A 21,091-nucleotide genomic window follows, 5' to 3' on the forward strand; every position below is an offset into this window, starting at 1 on the left:
AACGGGTGTCCATGTCATTTATGTCAGTAAATATGAAATTAAACAAATGTTGTTTAGGTAAGGAAGAGAGATCCAGGAAAAAAGTACTTTATAACAATTTGGAAGGAGAAGTCACTTAAATACATAGGATGATAAAAACCTACATTTGGAGCAGGAAGTGATCTTAAAGGCCATGTAGCTCACACACACCCCCCCCCCAGTCCATTTAAAAAAAATGAGAGATATTATATAACTTATCCATGATCACAAAGTTAGAAAGTCACAAGTAGGATTCCAATCTAGATCTTCCTGCCTCTGGATCCAATACTCTAACTGATATGCCAAGGGTCTTGAAAGGGAGAGCATCCATGGTAGGCATTGAAGGAAGAGATGGATTTCAACAGGTAGAGATTTAAGGATCAATATCAGAAGATACCTGAAAGACTGTCTAGACTGATTCCTTCATTTTATAGATGAGAAAACCGAGGCCCAGGGAAGCTGACTTACCCAAAGTCACACATATTTATGTAGTTTCTTAAAGTAACTACCTTAAAAATCAGCTTCTTGAGCCAGTCCATGAAAACCTATTTGGGGGCCTCCCCTTGGTGAAGCATTGATGCAAAAAAAAAAAAGATATTAGATCCATGATTTGTTGCCTGTTCCCATTAGAGGGAGTAAACACAGATTTTGGATTTGCAGATCACTTTTGCTGTGCCTCACTTTAGTAGAGAAAATATTGTTATCCCTCATTTTATAGCTGAGGATAATGTGTCTAGGAGACTTAAGTGACTTGCTAATGATCCTAGAGCTAGTCAACTCTCAGAGGTAGGATTTGTACCCAGTTCTCCTGATTTTAAATTTGGGCTTTTTTCTACTACCTCAGATAAAATGATTTCTGTGAAGGGAATAGGGAAGGTATGTTGAGCTCCAAATAGACAACTTACAAATGAACTTTGGCAACATAGAGACTCTAGATTCAAATTTTACCTTTGCTAATAATCAGGAGACCTTGGGCAAGTCATTTCATCACCTCAATTTCTTCTATAAAATGAAGGGGTCAAACTGAAGAATTTGTCCAGCTTGAGAGCCACAATTCTAGGTGATCTTATACAATCCATTCAATTCTATTTGTTGATCATTTAGGGAGATAGATATTCAGTGCTTATGTGCTTACCTCTGTTCAAGGTACTGTGGCAATAAGGATATATAAAAATATATGGAAAAGGCTGAGGACCTGGATTTGAATCACAGATGTACCACTTAGAAGATGAGAGACCTTGGGCAAGTCACCTAACTTCTGTACCTCAATTTCCATCTTTGTAAAAATTGATGGCTTTTTAAGATAAACAAATTTTAAGACCCAAAAGCTCTAAATCTTTTAAGTTCTCAGTCTAAAAAAACTTCCATTGTAGGTGACACTTCCTTACTCCTATGTGAAAGAGATGAAACAGCCAACAAAGGTCAAATAACTTATGATTTTCAAGGTATTATTAAGTGTGCAACTTAAAAAGTTTGAAGAAAGATCAGTCTGGGCTGGAGCAAATATAGAGAACATCATGGTAGAGAGTGGAATTTAGCATGATAAAATCTGGCTGGGAGGAGGTAATTAGGGAGAGGTCAGTATGTGGAGATGGGAATCTGGATCAGCAATTTACTGTGGAACCTTGGGCAAGTCACTTACCCATCTGAACTTTTGTCTCTGCATCTGTAAAGTGAGATTCAAAATTCACTACCAGTCTCACAGGGTAGCTGGACACAAAGCATTTTTTAAACCCTTAAAGTGTTTTAAGTACTTCCCCACCGAAGTGCTGCTGCCTCAGGTGTTGGTGAACTGGAGCAGGAGGAACATGTTTCAAACAAAACTGCCCCCCAAAAACAAGTTTTTGATTGGGAAAATGAACCCGGGATTTTATTGATTGAGGTAACTCCTGGACCAAGAATCTATCAATGAAGATATTTGAGAAAGTTACCTAGAGCACTTAGAGGTTAAGTGATGTGCCCAAGGTTGGGGAAAGAAGGTGAGAAAGCTCCAGTTGAACCCATGTTTTCTTGGCTCTAATCTAGCACTCTCTCCAATAGATTATGAGATATTGTCCTCCTAGTTCTGCCAATTACGTCTGTGTGACACTAGGACAATTACACGGCTCTTCTGGGCCTCAATTTCCTCATCCATAAAAAGAGGTCTCTGTGGTCTCTTGCAACTTTAAAACTATGATCTTGTGATTCCCGAGGGTTCTCCCAACATTCCCTAGTAGAGTAAAAACTGGAAAACTCCCTTCCTACGCTCCACCTCCACACGAGCCCAGACGCGTGGCCGGCCCACAGAGGGCGCAGCCGCTTCGGGGAAGCTGGGCTCGCGAGCTCGAGTGGGTGGGTAAGCGGGCACGCTCTAGCGGGGACAGCCCAGGGCTCGGGCGCGCGCGCAGCCTCTGGGTCCCGGCGGTGTCCGGCTTGCGGCGTGCGCGCGGCCCAGGTGTGGAGGAGGAGAGAGAGGAGGAGAAAGAGGGGTAGGAGGAGGAAGAAGAAAAGGAGGGGGAGGAGGAGAAAGAAGGGGAGGAGACGGTGGCTACGGGCCCAGCTGGGGCGGCCTCCTTGGAGGAAGGAGGGGGAGGGAGAGGGGGAGGGGAGGGAAGGGAAGGGAAGGGAAGGGAGGGCCAGGCAGGGGCGGGGCCGGGCCGGACCAGGGCGGGACCAGCCGCCGCTGTCTCCCAGCGTCTCGGTCTCCCGTCTCCCACAGCGCCCGGGCAGCAGCAGCGCGAGAAGCGGAAACCGCCGGGTCTGGGCTTTCTTTGGAGACGCCTCCGCTTCGGTCCGAACGGCCCTGACAGAGCATCACCGATCCTGCCCTCTTCGGTCGGGCCGCTGCCAGCTGCGCTCCCCGTAAGGGGCCTCAGGTTCCACCACTTCCACCACCCCCTTCCCCTACGTAGTCCAGCTCAGCCCAGCCCGGCCCGCACCTCCATCCTTACTCGCTGGGCTCCCACCTGTGACACCCGCGCCATGGCGGAGCAGGAGAGCCTAGAGTTCGGCAAGGCGGACTTCGTGCTCATGGACGCCGTGACTATGCCGGAGTTCATGGCCAACCTCAGGCTCAGGTAGGCTGGGGGCGGGGGCGGCGCAGCTTGGCTGAGGGGGAAGGGGAGAGGCAGACCCCCCTTGTGAGGGCAGGATGCTCTGCACTTGGTTGGGCAGAGGAAAGACTGGGAAGCTAGCTGCTCCAGGCGGAGGATTGGCACTGAGCGCCTCCGTCGCGGGCATCCCCCAAGTTCAAGTCCCTTCCCTGCAGTTGTCCCTCGCGTCATTCCGCGGAGAGGCGAGGATTCCCAGCGCGCTGTTTTCCGGGGCGTTGGCCGTTTTCAAAGTTTCTTTCAACTAAAGTGGACAAAGTCCCAGAGGTGGAAAGGAATGCCAAATGTACTTGAGGGAGCAACTGTCCGAGTTCAGGGATTTATGTTTGTTTTTAACCCTGGATCTCCCACAGTGCCAGTCTTTATGGCGATTTACTCCTCATTCCATCATACATATCCACCGAACCTCTGTGTGATCCTCCTTTCAGGGCTCTGGGCTGGCTCTCCTAAGAGTCTAAATTACAAAGATGGTGCTAATCTGCATTGGGAGCTTAAGTTTCTCCAGCCAAGAAATCCCAATACCATTCATAGCAAGCATGTTTATAGGCACTTTAAGGTTTACAAAGCACTCTTGCAACTGACTATTAAGAGTTACCTAGCGAGATACTGAGAACTTAGGTGACCTGGCCACCGTCATAGTCTTTGTCAGAGACAGGAATCCATGTCACCTGTGTCAGCTTCGTGTAATGGATAGAGCACTAGAACGGGAGTCCTCAATTCTGAGTTCAGATCCTGATTCAAACACTAGTTTTTCATACAACCCAGGACAAGTCAATTTGTACCGCAGCTTCATCTTCAAAATGGGTTAACAGAGGTTTGGACTCGGTGGACTTTGAGGTCCCTTCCCACTCTAAACCTCTGATACTATGATCTTCCTGTCTCTAAAGCAGGTACTCTTATTAGCTACTGGCCTTCTACTGCTCAGAACAAAATTATTCCCCCTTTTTACAGATCAGAAAATTGAGTCTTAGAGAAGTCCTTATAGACAGCATTTAAATGTCAGAGCCATAATCCCTGACGGGTATCCTGAATCCAAGCTAAGCAGGATAGACCCTTATTTTCTTTATAAATGTACTAAACTTTTCTTTTGAATTTGATTTTTTACAATAGAATTAATGTTGAATGGAGATGCAGTCAGAGCATTAAAATAATTTGAGGCTTGATTTTTATATTAGTCTAAATAGAGTTTCCACTTTCAGAATCCTAATTTTTATAATTTCTGTATTCTTCCATTCCTCTGAAGGTTTATAGCCTGCAGCAAATTATCCCAGTTCATAAAATTATGAAGTATAGGGTCAAGATCCAAGTTTGTTCACTTAGAATTACAGACTTCAGTGTTGGAAGTAATCTTAAAGATAATCCAACCCACTTATTTTCCAGGGGGGAAACAGAAGCCCAAAGAGGTTACAAGCTCTTCACTTTTCTTATGTAACCAGAAACTTCACTTTTTGTACTCAGTTGTAAAAAAAATTAACACTTTAATTCTTTGTAACAATTGTTAGCATAACAGCTGACACTTTAAATACCCCACCTTTCCAAAGTGTAAAACATAAGGAAAAAATATTTTAGGAACTCTACCCAAAGTCAGGAGGCAGCATGATGGAGCAATAAGTTAGCACTTCTTGAATATCTGAACACTGGGTTCTAATTCTCTAATAACTTCATTGTGATATTGGATTAGACTCTTAGCTTAAATTATCCCATTTGCAAAATAGAATAATACTTGCCCTGCCTTTGTCAGAAGTTGTTTTGATAATCAACTGAGATGCTGGCACTAAAACCACCAGTTTCATACATATAAGTTCTTACTATTATTATATCTAAAATTCTATGATTCAAAATACCAGCATCCTTCTAATTTGCTGAACATTACTTTCATAGGAAGGAAGCTATATGTTGAAATGATGAAAATTGAGTCTCCTTTCCTTCTATTTCTCTCCCTCCACACCTGTTTTCAAGGAACTAGGAAACTCCCTCTTCCAATGCAGAACCATACCTTATCTAGTATTAGAGAGCATCTGGGCCACTGAGAGGTTGTGACTTACTTAGGGCCACATAGGCTCCCAAAAGGAGCTGCTTTTGATCTGAACCTGAGTCCCTATTCATATTATGCTATCTTCTCTCTTGAAAGTAGCTATTTAGGAGTCTATCCTGGTATGGTCCTGGTGCTCAATTTTTTTAATTGAATGAACACAAATATCATATTTAACCAATTGTAAATGATATAACAATATGAGAGAAGATGGGAAACAAAGTACAGGGAATGGAAAGTCAGTACTGAAGCAAAAAAAAAAATAAACCTTTACTTTAAGTCCCACCTCTGCTACCATGGGCAAATTATTTAACCTCTAAGAACCATAAGCTATACTCTAAACATGATAACATAATTGAAAACAACCAAGAGAACATCAGCAACTATTCATATTGAGCTACTTTCTCATCTCCCTAAAGTCTTGACCAGGTTCTATACATATATTGAGAGTATCCTTGAGAAGAATATGAGAAATGGAGAGTCGGGCTTTCATATTCTCTAAAAGAATAGAGCATGAAAGGTTCAAAAGGTACACAGGTGTACTCTTCGTCTATAAAGAAGTACTTGGTTGCTAAATTTTTTTCTTCATTGAGGAGTATGTATATATGTATGTATATTTATATCTATATATTGTATAAATGGAGATTTTGAACCTTTGACTTCATTCCCCAGAAGTCTTTAGTATTTCCCAAAATTCCCTATAATCTCTCCTGCATCTCCATGTTGGCAGAAATCATGTTATTGGTATTTAAGTGGGTGTATGCTCCTCCCATGCTCTTTTTTTGACCTGCAGCCTGGCTGAATTCAGACAGTTCTTTCACTTTAGTTATTATTAATAAAACTTTGTAAAATATAATATTTAGTTATTATATATTAATTTAAATCTTTATAATATGAATACATATGTACACACTTATAATAATATTTATATAGTATTTCCTATGTGCTAGGTACTGTGCTAAGCACTTTACAAGTATTATCTCATTTAATCCTCACAACAATGTGGGTAGGTAGGTGCTATCATTATTGTTTGATTGTTTCAATTTTGCCCAATTCGCTGGGACCCCATTTGGGATTTTCTTGGCAAACATAATGGAGTTGTTTATCATTTCCTTCTTCAGCTCATTTTATAAATGAGGAACCAAGGCAAACAGAGTTAAATGACTTGCCCAGGGTTACATAGCTAGTAAATGTCTGTGTCCAGGTCTGAACTCAGGAAAAGGAGTCTTCCTGACTCCAGGTCCAGTATTCCATCTACCATGCTACCTGTTGCCCTAAAATTTTATTATTACCCCCATTTTACAAATGAGAAAACAGTCTCATAGGAGTTAGGTGGCTTGCCTATGGCCACACACTATAGGAGATAGTACTTAAGCACACATTTCTCTTAGGTCCAAGTCTACTATTCTTATTAGTATGCTATGCTCCCTCCTGATAGTGAAGTTGTCCATATTTTCCTATTTGTTGATGGTCTTGTCTTAATTACATTGATGTCCAGAAGAGTAAGGAATCTCCTATTTAATATCCATAAGTATTCTATAGAGTTTGGTCAAACAAGTCACTCAAGAGAAAAAAAGTAGGTGATAGGAATAGTACTATTGGGCACATACAGAACTGGTTGAATTGATAGACTCAAAGAATAGTCATTATTGGTACAATTTCCTTTCCACAAAACAACAGTTTAGGCAGCATGTTATAGGACAGTGATGGTGAACCTATGGTATGTGTGCCAAAGATGCCACAGAGCACTCTCTGTGGGCATCTGTGTTGCCCTCCTCATCCCACCCCCACCCCAGAGTTTATTACTAGAAAGCAGTGGGACTTGGGTAGAACTTCTCTCTTCCTCTCTACTATGGCTGATAACATTATTTATACCACCCATCTCTCTGCCCAGTAGCCCAATGGAACTGTTTCCTCCCTCCCCTGTCTGAGGTAAGGTACTGAGGGACATAGGGGGCCTCACATGCTACATGAAGATTTAGCACAGATGGTAGCTTGTTGAGTCTGTGGTGATGGTGATACCCATGGTGGGATTGGAGAGGAGCTAGGTTTGAGGAGAGCATAGCTCCCAGCATGGCACATAGCTGGAAGGGAGCAGAGCTGGAGGGAAGTATAGCACTTGGGCTACTCTCCTCCCCTTCTCCATGTGAACCTTTCATCACCCACCCACCCCCATGCCCAGGAGTCCAATGGGAGTGCTTCTTTCCTCTCTGTTTGGGTAAGAGGGGACCCAAGGGGGCAGGGGACAGCACTAGATCTCGGGACGGGGAGCAAACATGGCACTTGGTCTGGGGGGTGAGGGCATAGGGGCAGGGTCTGCCACTCCATCTCTAAAAAGTTTGCCATCATTGTTATAGAAGTGTCAAAAAGACTTGAATCAAAAAGATCTGGGTCCAAATCTTACCTTAACTACTTACTACCTATGTGATCCTAGCAAATCTTTTAACCTTCTTATGCCTCAGTTTTCTCATCTGAAAATGAGGTTGGATTCAGTAATCTCTAAAGTCCCTTTTGGTTCTCAATCTATGTTTCTGTGATCAGATGTGAGCTTGGAAGAAAGCCTTTAACAACTTCCCCCAGGGATCTGTACTTGACCTTGCCTGCGGTGTTTAATTTTTTTTATCAATTTTAGCTATTATTATTAATCTCCCAGTGGACATGCTTATCAAATTGGCATTTGGCACAAAGCTGGAAATATTAGCTGGCACACTGGTTGACAGAATCTAAGAGGATGGAATTTATTAGAGATATATTTTAAGTCTTGGTCTTGGCATGCCAGCTCTATGATATGAAACACAAATCTTAGAATGGCTTAAGAAAAGTGTAATGTCCAGGACGAGAGAGGTGATGGGTCTACAATGGTCTGACTGTATCTAGAGTATTGTGTTTCATTCATGGCACTCCCCTTTTAAAGCTACTGGTAAGTTGGAAAGTGTCCAGAGGAGAATGATGGTCCTCAAGATTATGAGATATATGGATAGGGTGACTCATCTGGGGATGCTTATCTTGGAGAAGGGAAGACTTAGGAAAGCTTCTCTTCATGAGATCATAGGCTGGGTTGTACTGGCTGCAGCTGGCTGAATCTTTTCCCTTAGTAACCTCTCTCCACATTTTATCTTTGGGGACTCTGTGAATTCTGGAACACTGCAGGATATGAAAAATCAAAATTAAAGGTGACCCAAAAGGCAATGGAAAGATGAATGGTGAACATAACCAAGTTACACTAATGATATAACATGCAAAAGTTAACCTCTAGAATATGGATAAAAAGAAACTGAGGTCTTAGCCTTACATTGAGAAGGAGAGATAACAGAGAAGGAGTCCAGGAATTGAACTGGTATCTACAGGACATTAAAAACCCAGAGGAACATCTTTTCCAGTATGCTGACTGGGCCACTTCTGGTGGATAGAAGGTTAATGAGACTGTGATCCACAAAGTCTATACCATGCATTATAAAGCTTTCCAAAGAATTTACACATCAGATGCCTCATCCTGGCTTTGACAATCACATGGAATTTTTCGAGGCTCTGCTAGGACAGGTATCCTGGCATCTAAATGGTACAGTGGATAGAGCCCTATCAAAGCTAGGCTCAGACACTTCCTTACTGTGTGACTCTGGGTAAGTCACTTAACCTCTTTACCTCAGTTTTCTCTTTTGTAAAATGGGAACAATAATAATGCCAGCCTTTCAGAGTTGTTGTGAAAATCAAATGAGATAATATTTGTAAAGCATTTAGCACAGTGCCTGACACACAGTAAGTGCTTAATACATGATAATTATATTCCAAGCTGAGTCAGGCTTGAAATTAGAAGGAACTTCCGGGGTCATTTTGGTCTAAATCATACTAGAAAGAGTCCTCAATGATCTCTGCTTGAAGACCTCCAAGGAGAGGGTATCCTCCAAAATGGGAAGTCATTGATTCTGGATCTACTGATGAGGTCATGATCAGGATTCAGTGAGGACTAACATAGTTCAAAGAGGCCCATCACCAAATTGCCCTGCCAAGTTAGGTTATTTAACTGCCACAATTCCTGAATTCTCAGTACATCCATTCCAGCATTTTACAAATCCCAAATCACATTATTCCAGTGAACAATGTTGCCAAATAATACCACAAATACATTAGAATTCAAAACTGATTTAACTTTTTAGTTCTATAGATCATCCACTTATAACATCCTTTTTTAGTTATTATATTAACTCCCTCTAAAATGCTATACATACACACACACACACAACTTTTATTAAAAAATTCTAAGGTAGTAACCTTAGAATCAATACTAAGTATTAGTTCCAAGGCATAGGGGGGCAATAAGGGCGCAGCAGTTGAGTTGAGGGCCCAGGGTCACAGAGCCAGGAACTAGGACTCTATCCACAGAGTCACCTACCTGCCTAAAAGGGCATATATCAGGAAGCACTTGTTAAGTTCCTACTATGTGACTGGCACATGAAGACAATTAACAAAGGTTTAGAGTAGATAGGTGCTACAGTTGTGGATGGGAGTACCAATATTTGTTACATAAGTGTGTATATATATATATATATGTACATATTAAGTTGTATAGTATAATATTCAAGCATAAAAATTTAGCAGGTTAGTTGTTTGGGGGGTTTTTTAATGGGCGGGTGGGGGTTAGGACAAGAGAAGAGCTGAATAGGTAAATGAGAAGGACTATGGGACATAAGAATACTTTCAAGGCACAGTGCCTGAGACTGGGAATAGGAGAAACTCCATAGGGTATACTAGGGCAGCAAAAGCCTACCTGCGGCACAGCCCCAAGGGAATAGAGCCTTATGTAGTAGAGCTTCTCAGGAAGCACAAGGTGATGTAATTCATCTATTGCAGGTTGTATAAAGTAATAACACAGGAACCCTGGAAACCCACCCGGTGCAAGCCGAGGATTGCCTGGATAGTTTAATCTCTCTGAGAATACAAAGCGCATGAGCTCATATGAAAGTCTGTTGTGATCATTTCACCGAATATTGAGACATTTCATTTTCTTTTAATTTCAGTAAAAACAAGGCATTAGTAAAATTACTACCTGTGCTTCTAAGTATTGAAAGTCTTCCCCATCTTAACATTGTGGTTTCTCTCATAGAATCTGGCTGTAGAAAGCTCATTGTGCCTGGGAATGATTTCTTTCCCTCTATGTGTATCCTCAGTGCCTGGTGCTTACTAATACTTGTTGATTTGTTGGTAGGAAGGGCATTAAGAGAGTCTGTTCCAAACCCAGAGAAGGAAGATGGCTTACTTGGGGTCACACTGAATAACATAGTTCAGTTTAGAACCTCAATCTGAGTCCAGCTCTGTGGTATACTGCCCTTTCTCTCCTTAGTTCCTTGATAAAGTAGGCTGTGTGATGAAACAATATTATAGGGGACATTTAGTTCCATCGAAACAATGTTGGAAATTGATGCTCTACTGAACCCAAACGAGGTTTCAGTAGAGTTTAGTTATAAAGTATTAATGATGCTATTTGGAAACATTGTTCATTGGTATGATCTGGTATTTGCCCATTGGTATGTGGAGTTTGTAAAATGTTGGAATGGTTGTACTGATAGTTCTGAGATATGCTACACTAGCTAAGAAGGATGTCTCAGTTTCAGTGAAACTGTTTCCTCTGATTTATATTTGTAACATAACAGTTGAGGGGGCATGAAGGTCTTGGGGGTTTTTTAGGCTCTTATATCACATATACTAACAATCATTATATCTGACTATCCCCACCTCTCTATATATCCTGCTCCTATTCCAGTGATGGCGAACCTTTTAGAGACAGAGTGCTGGGCCCTGCCCCCACTCCACCACCACCACCCTTCTCGCCTTATGTGCTCCCATTGGGCTGCTGGGCAGAGGGATAGGGAATGTGAAAAAAATGTTGTTGGACCTGATGGAGAGGGGATGGAGAGCAGCTCTGCCTGTGTCCCTCTGCCTTTCCAGTAACAAACTCTGGTGGGTGGGAATTAGGGAGGGAGGGTGGCCCAAGAGTGCCCACAGAGTGTTCTATGTGTCTTCTTTGGCATCCATGCCATAGGTTCACCATCATTGACCTATTCTGTAGTGAAAACTACCCATCATTATCTCTCCTAGACTATTATAATAGGCTCCTAGTGCAGCTCCCAACTCCTACACTCTTCTCTCCTTTCCTGTATTCCTCTATGTGACTGACAAAATACTAAGATTTTATCTAAATAGAGACCATTATCTTCTTAGTATCAATTCCAAGATAGAAGAATGGAAAAGACTAGGCAATTAGGGTTAAATGACTCACCCAGAGTCATACTGATAGGATGAGATCATATATTTTTAAAGCTGAAAAACTCCCTAAAAGATAGGTTCAACCCCTCATCTTATAGAGGAAAGTAAGTGTAGAAAAGAAAATTACTTATCTAGGATCACATAGTTAATAAGTATCATAGGGAGGATTTGAACCCAAGTCTTCCTAAATTCAAGTGCATTGCCCTATTCATTATAATATGCTATTTCTCAATCTTCCTAATGTCACTTCCCTACTCAAGGGTCTTCAATGACTTTTTTAAAATTACAATTTTTTATTCATTTTACATTATGATATGTACTATATAATATTTATATTTTATATCATATGATAATATAGTTTATAGCACATTATATTATATTTTAAATTTTTATAGGTATAGAAATGAGATTTAAAAGATATAAAAAATAAGATTTAAAAGGTGATTTGGGGGGAAACTCTTTAGTCTCTCCCTATTGCTTCTAAGATATAATATAAACTTCTCAACCTGGCATTTCAGTCTTTTAAAAATCTCACTCCAGGGGCAGCTGGGTAGCTCAGTAGATTAAGAGCCAGGCCTAGAGATGGGAGGTCCTAGGTTCAAATCTGGCCTCAGACACTTCCCAGCTATGTGACCCTGGGCAAGTCACTTAACCTCCATGGCCTAGCCCTTACCACTCTTCGGCCTTGGAACCAATACACAGTATTGATTACAAGAAGAAGGCAAGGGTTAAAAAAAAATCTCACTCCAAATACCCTTTTCAGGCTTATTGCCTATTTCTCACTTTCATGAACACTGCATTCCAGCAAAACTGTTCTTCTTGGTAGATATTCTATCCCCAGTCTGTGTCTTCACACAAATTTCTATTCCCCGTGCCTAAAATGTTCTCTCTTTTCTCCTCCTCCCCTTAGAATTCTAAGCTTCCTTTTAATGACTGTGATGGTGATGATGGTGGTGGTGGTGGTGGTAACGAACATTTCTATATAGTAACTTTAAGGTTTACAACATGATTTACAAATATCATCTCATTTTGTCCTCCTAGCAACCTGGGAGGTAGATACTCAGCTTCTCAATCACTCTAGTTGTTAGTATTCTCTCTCATCTCCAATTATCTTGTATTTACTTTTCATCATACCTATTGTTATTCTCTCCATACCTCCCCTTCCAAGTAAAATGTAATCGAGTTCAGGAATTATTTTTCATCACAATGTTTTGTAAGAAGTACGTGTTTAATAAATATGTGTTTAGGGGCAGCTAGGTATCACAGTGGATAGAGCACCAGGGCTGGGGTCAGGAGGACCTGAGTTCAAATGTGGCCTAAGATATTTCCTAGCTGTGTGATCCTGGGCAAGTCACTTAACTCCAGTTGTCTAGCCCTTACCACTCTTCCCCCTTAGAATCAATACTTAGTATCTATTCTAAGACAGAAAGTAAAGGTTTTTAAAAATAAGTAAATGTATAAATATATGTTCAGGGAATATTGAATGGCTGCAAAATCTTAGTTTGGGAAGTATTTATGAACCAAGTGTATGTACTGTAATGGGATAAGTAGAGCCTTATTTAACCATATTGAGCATATTCATAAGTGTATGTTGCAATTCAACTCTATATTTATCTGGTGACTGCTATGGAGGATAAAAAAGAGCTTATATTCTAATTGAGAACATAACATTAGCACAATGAAACAATTAAAGACCATATAAGGCAGAATGTAGCTAAGTGATATACTAGTTCAGTTCTTAAGTGCAGTATTTTAGAAAAAGAAGCAGAATTGGGAATGTTCAAGAATGTTTAGCACATAGAATTTTGGAGCTACTGTACCCTCCTTTTTCAAGATAAGAAAACGAAGACCCAAAGGTGAAATTACTTTCCCACGGTCATTCAGTCAACTTAATGACCAATCAGGATAGGTTGGAATTCATGCCTTCCTCCCATCCGCCTGCTTCTTTTCATCTTCTTACACTTGCTTGTCTGTCTGTCAGTATTTCATTTGAAAATTCACAGACCATCTTCATAACAACTCTATAAGATAGGTGCTATTCTTATCCCCATTTCACTGGTGGGCAAACTGAGACAAAAGTTAAGTGACTTGCTCAGGGTCACACAGCTATAAGGATCTGAGGGTTTTCCTGCCTGTCCTTCCCTCTCTCCTCTGTCACCTCCCATTTCTCTGTTCTTTCCTCTGCTTACTTACTCCCAGTTAAGTACCTGTGTGTGCCCCTCTTGCATTTTTCAGTTGCCTACATAGGTATGAGCACAGTGTATGTCCATTGCCCTGAAAATTATTTCCCTCTCCCCTCCCCAATGAGGATAAGCACTTGAAACTTCAACTGCATCATCTTCATATTCTGTTTTCATAGCAGTCTTTTCCTCGTTTACCCCTAGCTCTTTGGTTCCTTCCTCCCTCTCCTTTCTACCCCATGTTTGTTTAGGCATTTTCTATTGAATCCAACATCCTGGACTGATGTTAGCCTGGTTTCCTATATCTATCAGAGCTTTCTGAACCTCTAGTTTTTTACTTTCTGCTAAGTTTACTGTCCAAGATGAATCAATGGGCTGGAGGTGCCCATTGATGCTACCATTACATGGAGGTGCCAGGCACTGCTTAATTACTACAAAAGGATGAGTTAATGAGAGGGTGAGCTGAATGAATAAGGAGTCATGAACTTTAGTGTACCTTAAGATGGCATTTCCCAACTTCCTGTCCATGGCAAATTTTATGGTCCACACAAAACAGTTTTTTGTTCTTTTGTTTTGTTTTTTTTTAACTACTGGAGGCCCTTCTTAAAACCATTAAATGGGAATGAACAGTCCACCTCTTCCCTTTTCATATTTTTCTTCCCTTCTGGTTCCTTTCTCCCTGGGTTCCAGGTAAAGCTTCTGCCCTGAAGTTATAGAGGGCAGTTTGGTTCACAATACAAGTATTTCATCTCCCAATAGTGTGATCTGGATTCAGAAGCACTGCCAAGCAGGTTGTACCTTACCTAAGATGAAGTACCATCAGGAATTCTTTTCCCTTCTTCCTCTCCTAATTTTCACTTGCTCTAGTCTGTGGCATCCTTCAAGACTCAGCTCAAAGGCCTTCTCTTTTCATGGCAGTAGTGAACTCCCCTGGCACTTTGTACTTATTGTTACCTTATCAACTTTATGGTAACAGTTATTGAGTGCTATGTGGTGTGTAAGGTGTACCTTGATGGGGCCCAAAGACAATAAAATGGGTCTTTACCCAGTTGGAGTTTGTGATTGCCTTTTGTGCTGGCATTCATGCCACTGAAGGAGTTGTAGTGGATGATCTGGGAGATACTGTGGCCAAAAATATCAATCCCCTGAGGCTGTTATGATTGGGAGCCTCTACACTTATCCAGGTCATCTCTTGAACAACAGGCAGAGAGTCTGCCCCTGGACCCTAACTGGAAGTCTTTCCAGCCTCGATTATTTCATTATGCCATTCCATTCCAAGTCAGGCCACAGAATCTGAGAGTTAGAAGGGACTTCATGGGTCATCTAATCTACTAGACGTGCTAGTGCTCAGCTGACAAAACCTTGGGGATTCAGCATCATCTCCCTGCTATGAGGAGGCATCAATGGAAGGGGGACTCTAATGAAAATAAAATGATCTTAAGAGGGATAAAACATGGTCACTAATAAATCACGGCATCTCAGATCCTTAGGAGGGACTATTTAACTAAACTGTATCTGATCAAGGATCACCTCTACAGCATAGTGGAAGATGATCATCTGGCTTTTCCTTAAAACTCTTTAGTGGGAAAGGGAAACTAATTCATTCAGGGTAGCTAATTGTTGGGAAGCATTTCTATATAACTTCCACACATTGTTCCTAATTCTGCCTTCTGGAGTTAAGCATCATTATCATCCACATTTATTAAGTATTTTCTATCTACCAGATATTTCATATATCCTGGGGATACCACATGGTCCCTGACTTCAGGGACTTCATTCTAATTAGGGAGAGAACATGCAAACATGTAAACAACCATACATAATACATAGATGTAGACAGATATAGAAATTACTTACTGAGAAGTAATTTCAGAGGGAAGACATTAGTAAGGTGAAGGGGGAATCTGGAAAGACCTATTATAGAAGATAGGATCTGAGCTCTGTCTTGAAGGAAACCATGAGGAAGGAGGGCTTAGGGATTTTCACGCTTAGGTGTGAAAGACAACTGATAAAAGGGTAGAGAGTCAGAAAATGGGCTGTCATGTTTGAGGAACAGCAAGGAGATCAACATTCTCATATCATGGCATATTCAAAGAGAAGCAAAGTATAAGAAGTCTGGAAAGATAAGAGGAGGCTAAGTTTTGAAGGACTTTTAAAACCAGATCTGGGGATAGCTAAGTAGCACAGTGGATAAAGGGCCAGACCTAGAGATGGAAAGACCTGGATTCAGTTCAAATTTGATCTTAGGTACTTCCTAATTGTATGCCCCTGGGGAAGTCACAACCCCAACCTCCTAGCCCTTACTGCTCTTCTGTTTAGGGACTTATATTTAGCATCAATTCAAAGACAAAAGATAAGGATTTGAGAGAGAGAGAGAGAGAGAGAGAGAGAGAGAGAGAGAGAGAGAGAGAGAGAGAGACCAAAAAACTGGAGTGTGAAGACAATTGAGTAGTGTGCGGTACATTTTCATTTGTTGTATATTTATTTGTGTATATCTATCTCTCCTTCTAGCTGGTCTGAGGGCAAGGGATATTTCTTACCTTTCTGTATTTCCTCTCCCCTATTATAGTACTTCAAAAATAAATAAATAATAAATATTTGAAGAAATGAAAGAAACGTTCCTTGAATGACCTGTTCGTCCAGTTTTCTAGCTTAATTTTTTTTCCTTCTTGATATGGGAACAGGAGCCAGTTAGTTTCCAGTTGTCAACTCCTTGCTTGTTAGATCTTTCCTCTGTCCATTGACTTTTCCCTCTTGCAGCATCTCTTAAAGCAGTATTGGAACCAATGAAGTACAAATATCTGGAGTATTTATTGATGGACAAAGTAGCCTGTTAAAAATGGATATATTTGATGCAGAGCGAAAGGAGCAGAACCAGGAAAACATTATACACAGAGACTGATACATTGTGGTACAATCGAAGGTGATGGACTTCTCCATTAGTATCAATGCAATTTCCCTGAACAATCTGCAGGGGTCTAAAAAAAAAATACTACCCACAAGCAGAGGATAAACTGTGGGAGTAAAAACACCGATGAAAAGCAACTGCTTGACTACAGGGTTGGAGGAGATAAGACTGAGGAGAGACTCTAAATGAACACTATAATGCAAATTCCAACAACAGGGAAATGGGTTCTAGTCAAGAACACATGTGATAACCAGTGGAATCATGCGTCGGCTATGGGAGAGGGAAAGGCGGGGGGGGGGGGGGGGGGGGGGAGGTGGGGGCGGGGGAGGAAAAGAAAACGATCTTTGTTTCCAGTGAATAATGTATGAAAACGACCAAATAAAATAATGTTTAAAAAAAATGGATATATTTTAGGACCAAAAAAAAGTAGGCCTGTATAATTTAGCCTGTATAATATTTCATGGAATGATATCATTTCACAACAATATTATTTCACATTGACATTGTTAAAATATTAAAAACCAAGCCTGACCATTGCAGCACCCTAGTTTAATGTCATTACATTTATGACCCTGTTCTTGTGGAACTAGTCAGCAGGCCCTGCAGTGATGTTTTTCTAACATCATGTTTTCATGGAACTAATTCATGAATTTTGTCTTTAAAGGGGTACCTCTATTCATTCCAGGGTTTAAATGTTGTTATTTTTGGCATTGAATTATTGTTTTTGACATGTTACTGTTTCAGTTATGAAATTAATACATGGCAGGCTATTGCTTTGTTTCTCAAAATTTCTCTCCTGCACTTTGGGGTGGTTTAAAAAATATACAGTGAAACACCTGGTACCTTCTTGTCTGGCAAAGAACATTTGTTAACCTGTCCAACAAGTGGAACTCTTTGACTGGGATGGAATGGAGCATCATCAGCTCTGCCATACATAAAGGAGACATGTATGACACACCCAATGTAGCTTTTATATGGAATTCTTTGGCTACTTACTACAGAGGCATTGTAAAAGGGGTAGTTTGCCCTGTGCCTGGTTTGCACGTTGGTTTCATATTGGGACTAAAATGGGAATTTGGTTTTAAAGCTTCCATTTGGAGTGAATCATCCCACCCTCTTGTTCCCTTTTCCTTTCCATGATATATTTCCAAGGTTATTTTTACTCAGGGTCATTTGTTGACCCTGGAGAATTTTGCTGAATTTAGCTCTTAAATAGAGCCAGATGTGGGTGGAATGGGGACACTTAGAAATGGCTACTGGTTTCACTATGACTTTCTACAATATCTGCTTCCAGTGGAAGAAAGAAAAGATTTGTCAGTGTGTATAACTTTAGGAGGAAAATATCAAATTTAGTGGGAATGAAAACATATTGCTTTGCTTTTGAATGTTATTTACATCCTGAATTATATCTTCATATCTGGGGCCTATAACTGCTTCCCTATTGTTTGAACCTGTCAAAGAAGTGTTGTACTATGGGGAGTGGCTCTATTACCCTTTTCAATTCCCTCCCTCTCAGCTGTTGCGGGGTGCCTTTGGGCCCAATCTACCTTTGTTATCAAGGACTTCCCAAGAGCAAACCTTGTTATAAGAAGAAGGTTTTAGTGTCAATTCTACTGGTATATAATCCAGTGTTTGCCTTCTTTGTCATGGACCATCAAATGCCAACTGTGTTCATAAACAGGTGTGTGACAGTAGATTCATTGTCATGTTATAGGCCTTTTTCTTAGTGAATAAAACGAATATATATCAGGCAAGTAGGTGACACAGTAGATAGCATTCTGGACTTGGAGTAAGGAAATCTGAATTCAAATTCTTCCTCAAATACTTACTAACCCTGAAATCCTGGGCAAAGCACTTAATATCTCTCAGCCTAAATTTCTTCATCTATAAAGTGAATGATTTGGACTTGGTGGCCTCCAAGGATTCTTTCAATGTGAAATGTATTATCCTATAAATATTGATTCCTTTGGGTTGGGTTGTATTTCCCAAGAGAAGGTCATTTACACCCAAAGTTGTCATCCTCCAGCACCATACATAGACATACTAATCACATTCCTTCTCTCCTTCCAAGGGTTCACCACCACATCTATCAAAGGGACACTAGGAAACTCAAGGCTCAGTAACACAAAACAAGTAGTTTATTCTATGTCTCATGCTTAGGAATCAGCAATTGTAAAAGTATAGAAACACACTACAAAATATCATATTTGATTATTATTCATTAGAGCTGGAGATGTGAGGGAGAAGCTAGGTGGCACAGTAGATGGAGCACTGCACCTGGAATAAGGAAGACTCATCTTTGAATGAGTTGAAATTTGGCCTTGGATACTTACTAGCTTCATGACCCTGGGCAAGTCACTTGTCCCTGTTGGCCTCAGTTTCACCATCTGTAAAATGAGCTATAGAAGAAAATGGCAAGCCACTCTAGTATCTTTGCAGAAAATCCCAAATGGGGTCATGGAGGACTGCACACATCCAAAATGACCACACAGTAGAGATGTGAGTTCTTATCATCAAAATGAATATTGATCTGTGAAAGATGACTTCTCTGAATGAGTTGACATAATGGAAACTTACCATTGAGGGTCAAGAAAAGGAGCTAGCAAAGAAGAGAAAATGGTAGAGGAGAAGGGGAAGAATATCATGCTTGGGAAGCCAAGTAGGACCAGTGAAGAACTTTTGCATTATTTAGCAATTTTCCAAAATATGGGTAACTCTTCTAAGGAGATTGGCAAGGAGCTGGTTTTTATGTTGACTGATAATGGAAGAAGTGAATTTGAAAAAAGGACCATATCCAAGGAGTTTATGGGATAGATAACCTTTCCTGGAAACATTTAAATTTAGAGTCAATCAACCCTGCATCTAGTTAATTTTTATACTCTGGCTTGTATTTTATGCAAATCCATAGTCATTGTAAACTGCCAGCTTTTTATGTCTTCATCTCATCTTCTTATGGACTATATCTTATAGGGTTGAAGTTTTGTTTGTCTGACATTTAAAAAATGTGTGTTAATTATTTCCTTTTATACTTTGCATCATTAGACCCTCATAAGAGCAATATTTTGCAAAAGAGTTTAGAGTATCTAAAGAAGATAGAGAAGACCAAAGAAGAAAGCTCAAAATAGTAATTAAATAATGCTATATTTTAGGACAATTATTGAAAACCTGTTCCATTCCAGTCTTAGAGACAGAACAAAGGAAAAAGTCACAATTTGTAGGGGACATATTTGTTTATTGTTGTCAATTCTTTTCTGCCCAAAGTACATGCTTAGAAAATAAACAAGCTTATTGAGTAATTAAAATATAAATATTATACGTATAATATTTCATGCCATAATGCATTTAGTTTTTGTAGATTTCCTTCCTAAATATGCTTTATTTAAATTGTCTTCAAATTAGAGTTGACAAACTATTTCCAGGTTTTTCAAGTATGTATTGAATTAGAGAGCCACTGACATTCCTTCCAACTCTAAACTTTTGTGATTCGAGAAACTCCTGCGTGAAGTTGGGCACTCTGACTCCTTATCTATTAAGAAGGTGGAAACTATTCTTTCTTCTTTTAGCAATCATATTAACTCAAAGGAATCGTACCAGTGTCTTAATGTCCAATGTGTACAAAAATATTTCAGATTCATAGATGGAAGCTTACCTCCAAGAGAAATTATTCTTTTATGCACTTATTCTGAATCAGATTAACTTGCTGACAAATGCTTCCTTTTATTTATTTATTTTTTAAACTCTTACTTTCTGTCCTTATAACAACTCTTAAGACAGAAAGGCAAGGGTTAGGCAAATGAGGTTAAATAAGTGATTTACCCAAGGTTACATACACACCTAGGAAGTGTCTGAGGCCAGATCTGAAACCTGATCCTTCAGATTCCAGACATGATGAAATACCTACTGTACCACCTAGCTTCCCCTAAAAAATCTTTTTTACTTTGAATTAATGATTGCTGAATATTAAAAGAATGGTATCCTTGGAGGTCCCTGTTGGGAAACTGGAAGAAGCTTATATACTCATTAATACTTTTATAGAAGCTAAATCTCTAGTTGGAGCAGTATTTTCTGTGGAAAGGCATATAAACATAATGGGTCACAGTTACATTATAAGAGGAAGTTGGCTAATTTAATAAAAGGAAGTCATGATTTATTTTTTCATTAAGTGTGATTTCTGTGTAATGGATATCTTCAAAGTGGGATGCACCTGTTTATTAAGATTGTTCATGTGTGAATCAGTTCTGCCTTCCCCTCCTGACCTACTATGGAATATTTTTTTGCCATAATAATTGCTGTTCTTTTTTCTTTCAGAAGGTTTTCAGATGTTCAGGAAAGTTTGCATCATACAGGCTCTAGGCTAGACAGCAGGTGGCCTGAATTTGAGGTCTATTTTTGACTTTGCCTCTGACTCATTGTAGAGTCATGTCTAGATCCATTTTTGGTGGCTTTTGCCCTTAGATATATTTTTTTAAATATGTTTTTGTTGATAATCTTTTGTTGCCCTCAAATACATTTTTAAAATATGACTATTGAACATATTCTTTTTAATCTTATTAAAGTCAAGTCAACAAGCAATAAATTCAGTTCTTATGTGCCAGTGCTATGC

General features: G+C 40.0%; 1 protein-coding gene across 2 annotated transcripts in view; it reads left to right on the plus strand.

The window, feature by feature from the left end:
• Positions 1-2,469: 2,469 nt before the first annotated feature.
• MYO1D (myosin ID) overlaps positions 2,470-21,091 on the plus strand; it is a 381,916-nt gene continuing 363,294 nt past the window's right edge. Inside the window, exons 1-2 of one of the 2 annotated variants that reach the window (XM_056819463.1) lie at positions 2,470-2,486; positions 2,717-3,074. In XM_056819463.1, the coding sequence (XP_056675441.1) occupies positions 2,980-3,074 (95 nt within the window). In that variant the 5' untranslated portion in view covers positions 2,470-2,486; positions 2,717-2,979. Of the gene's footprint in view, positions 2,487-2,654; positions 3,075-21,091 lie in introns of those variants that run through there. The other variant, XM_001368007.4, reaches the window with a different exon arrangement.

The sequence above is a fragment of the Monodelphis domestica genome, chromosome 2 (assembly GCF_027887165.1).
Source record: "Monodelphis domestica isolate mMonDom1 chromosome 2, mMonDom1.pri, whole genome shotgun sequence".
Classification (NCBI taxonomy): Eukaryota; Metazoa; Chordata; class Mammalia; order Didelphimorphia; family Didelphidae; genus Monodelphis; species Monodelphis domestica.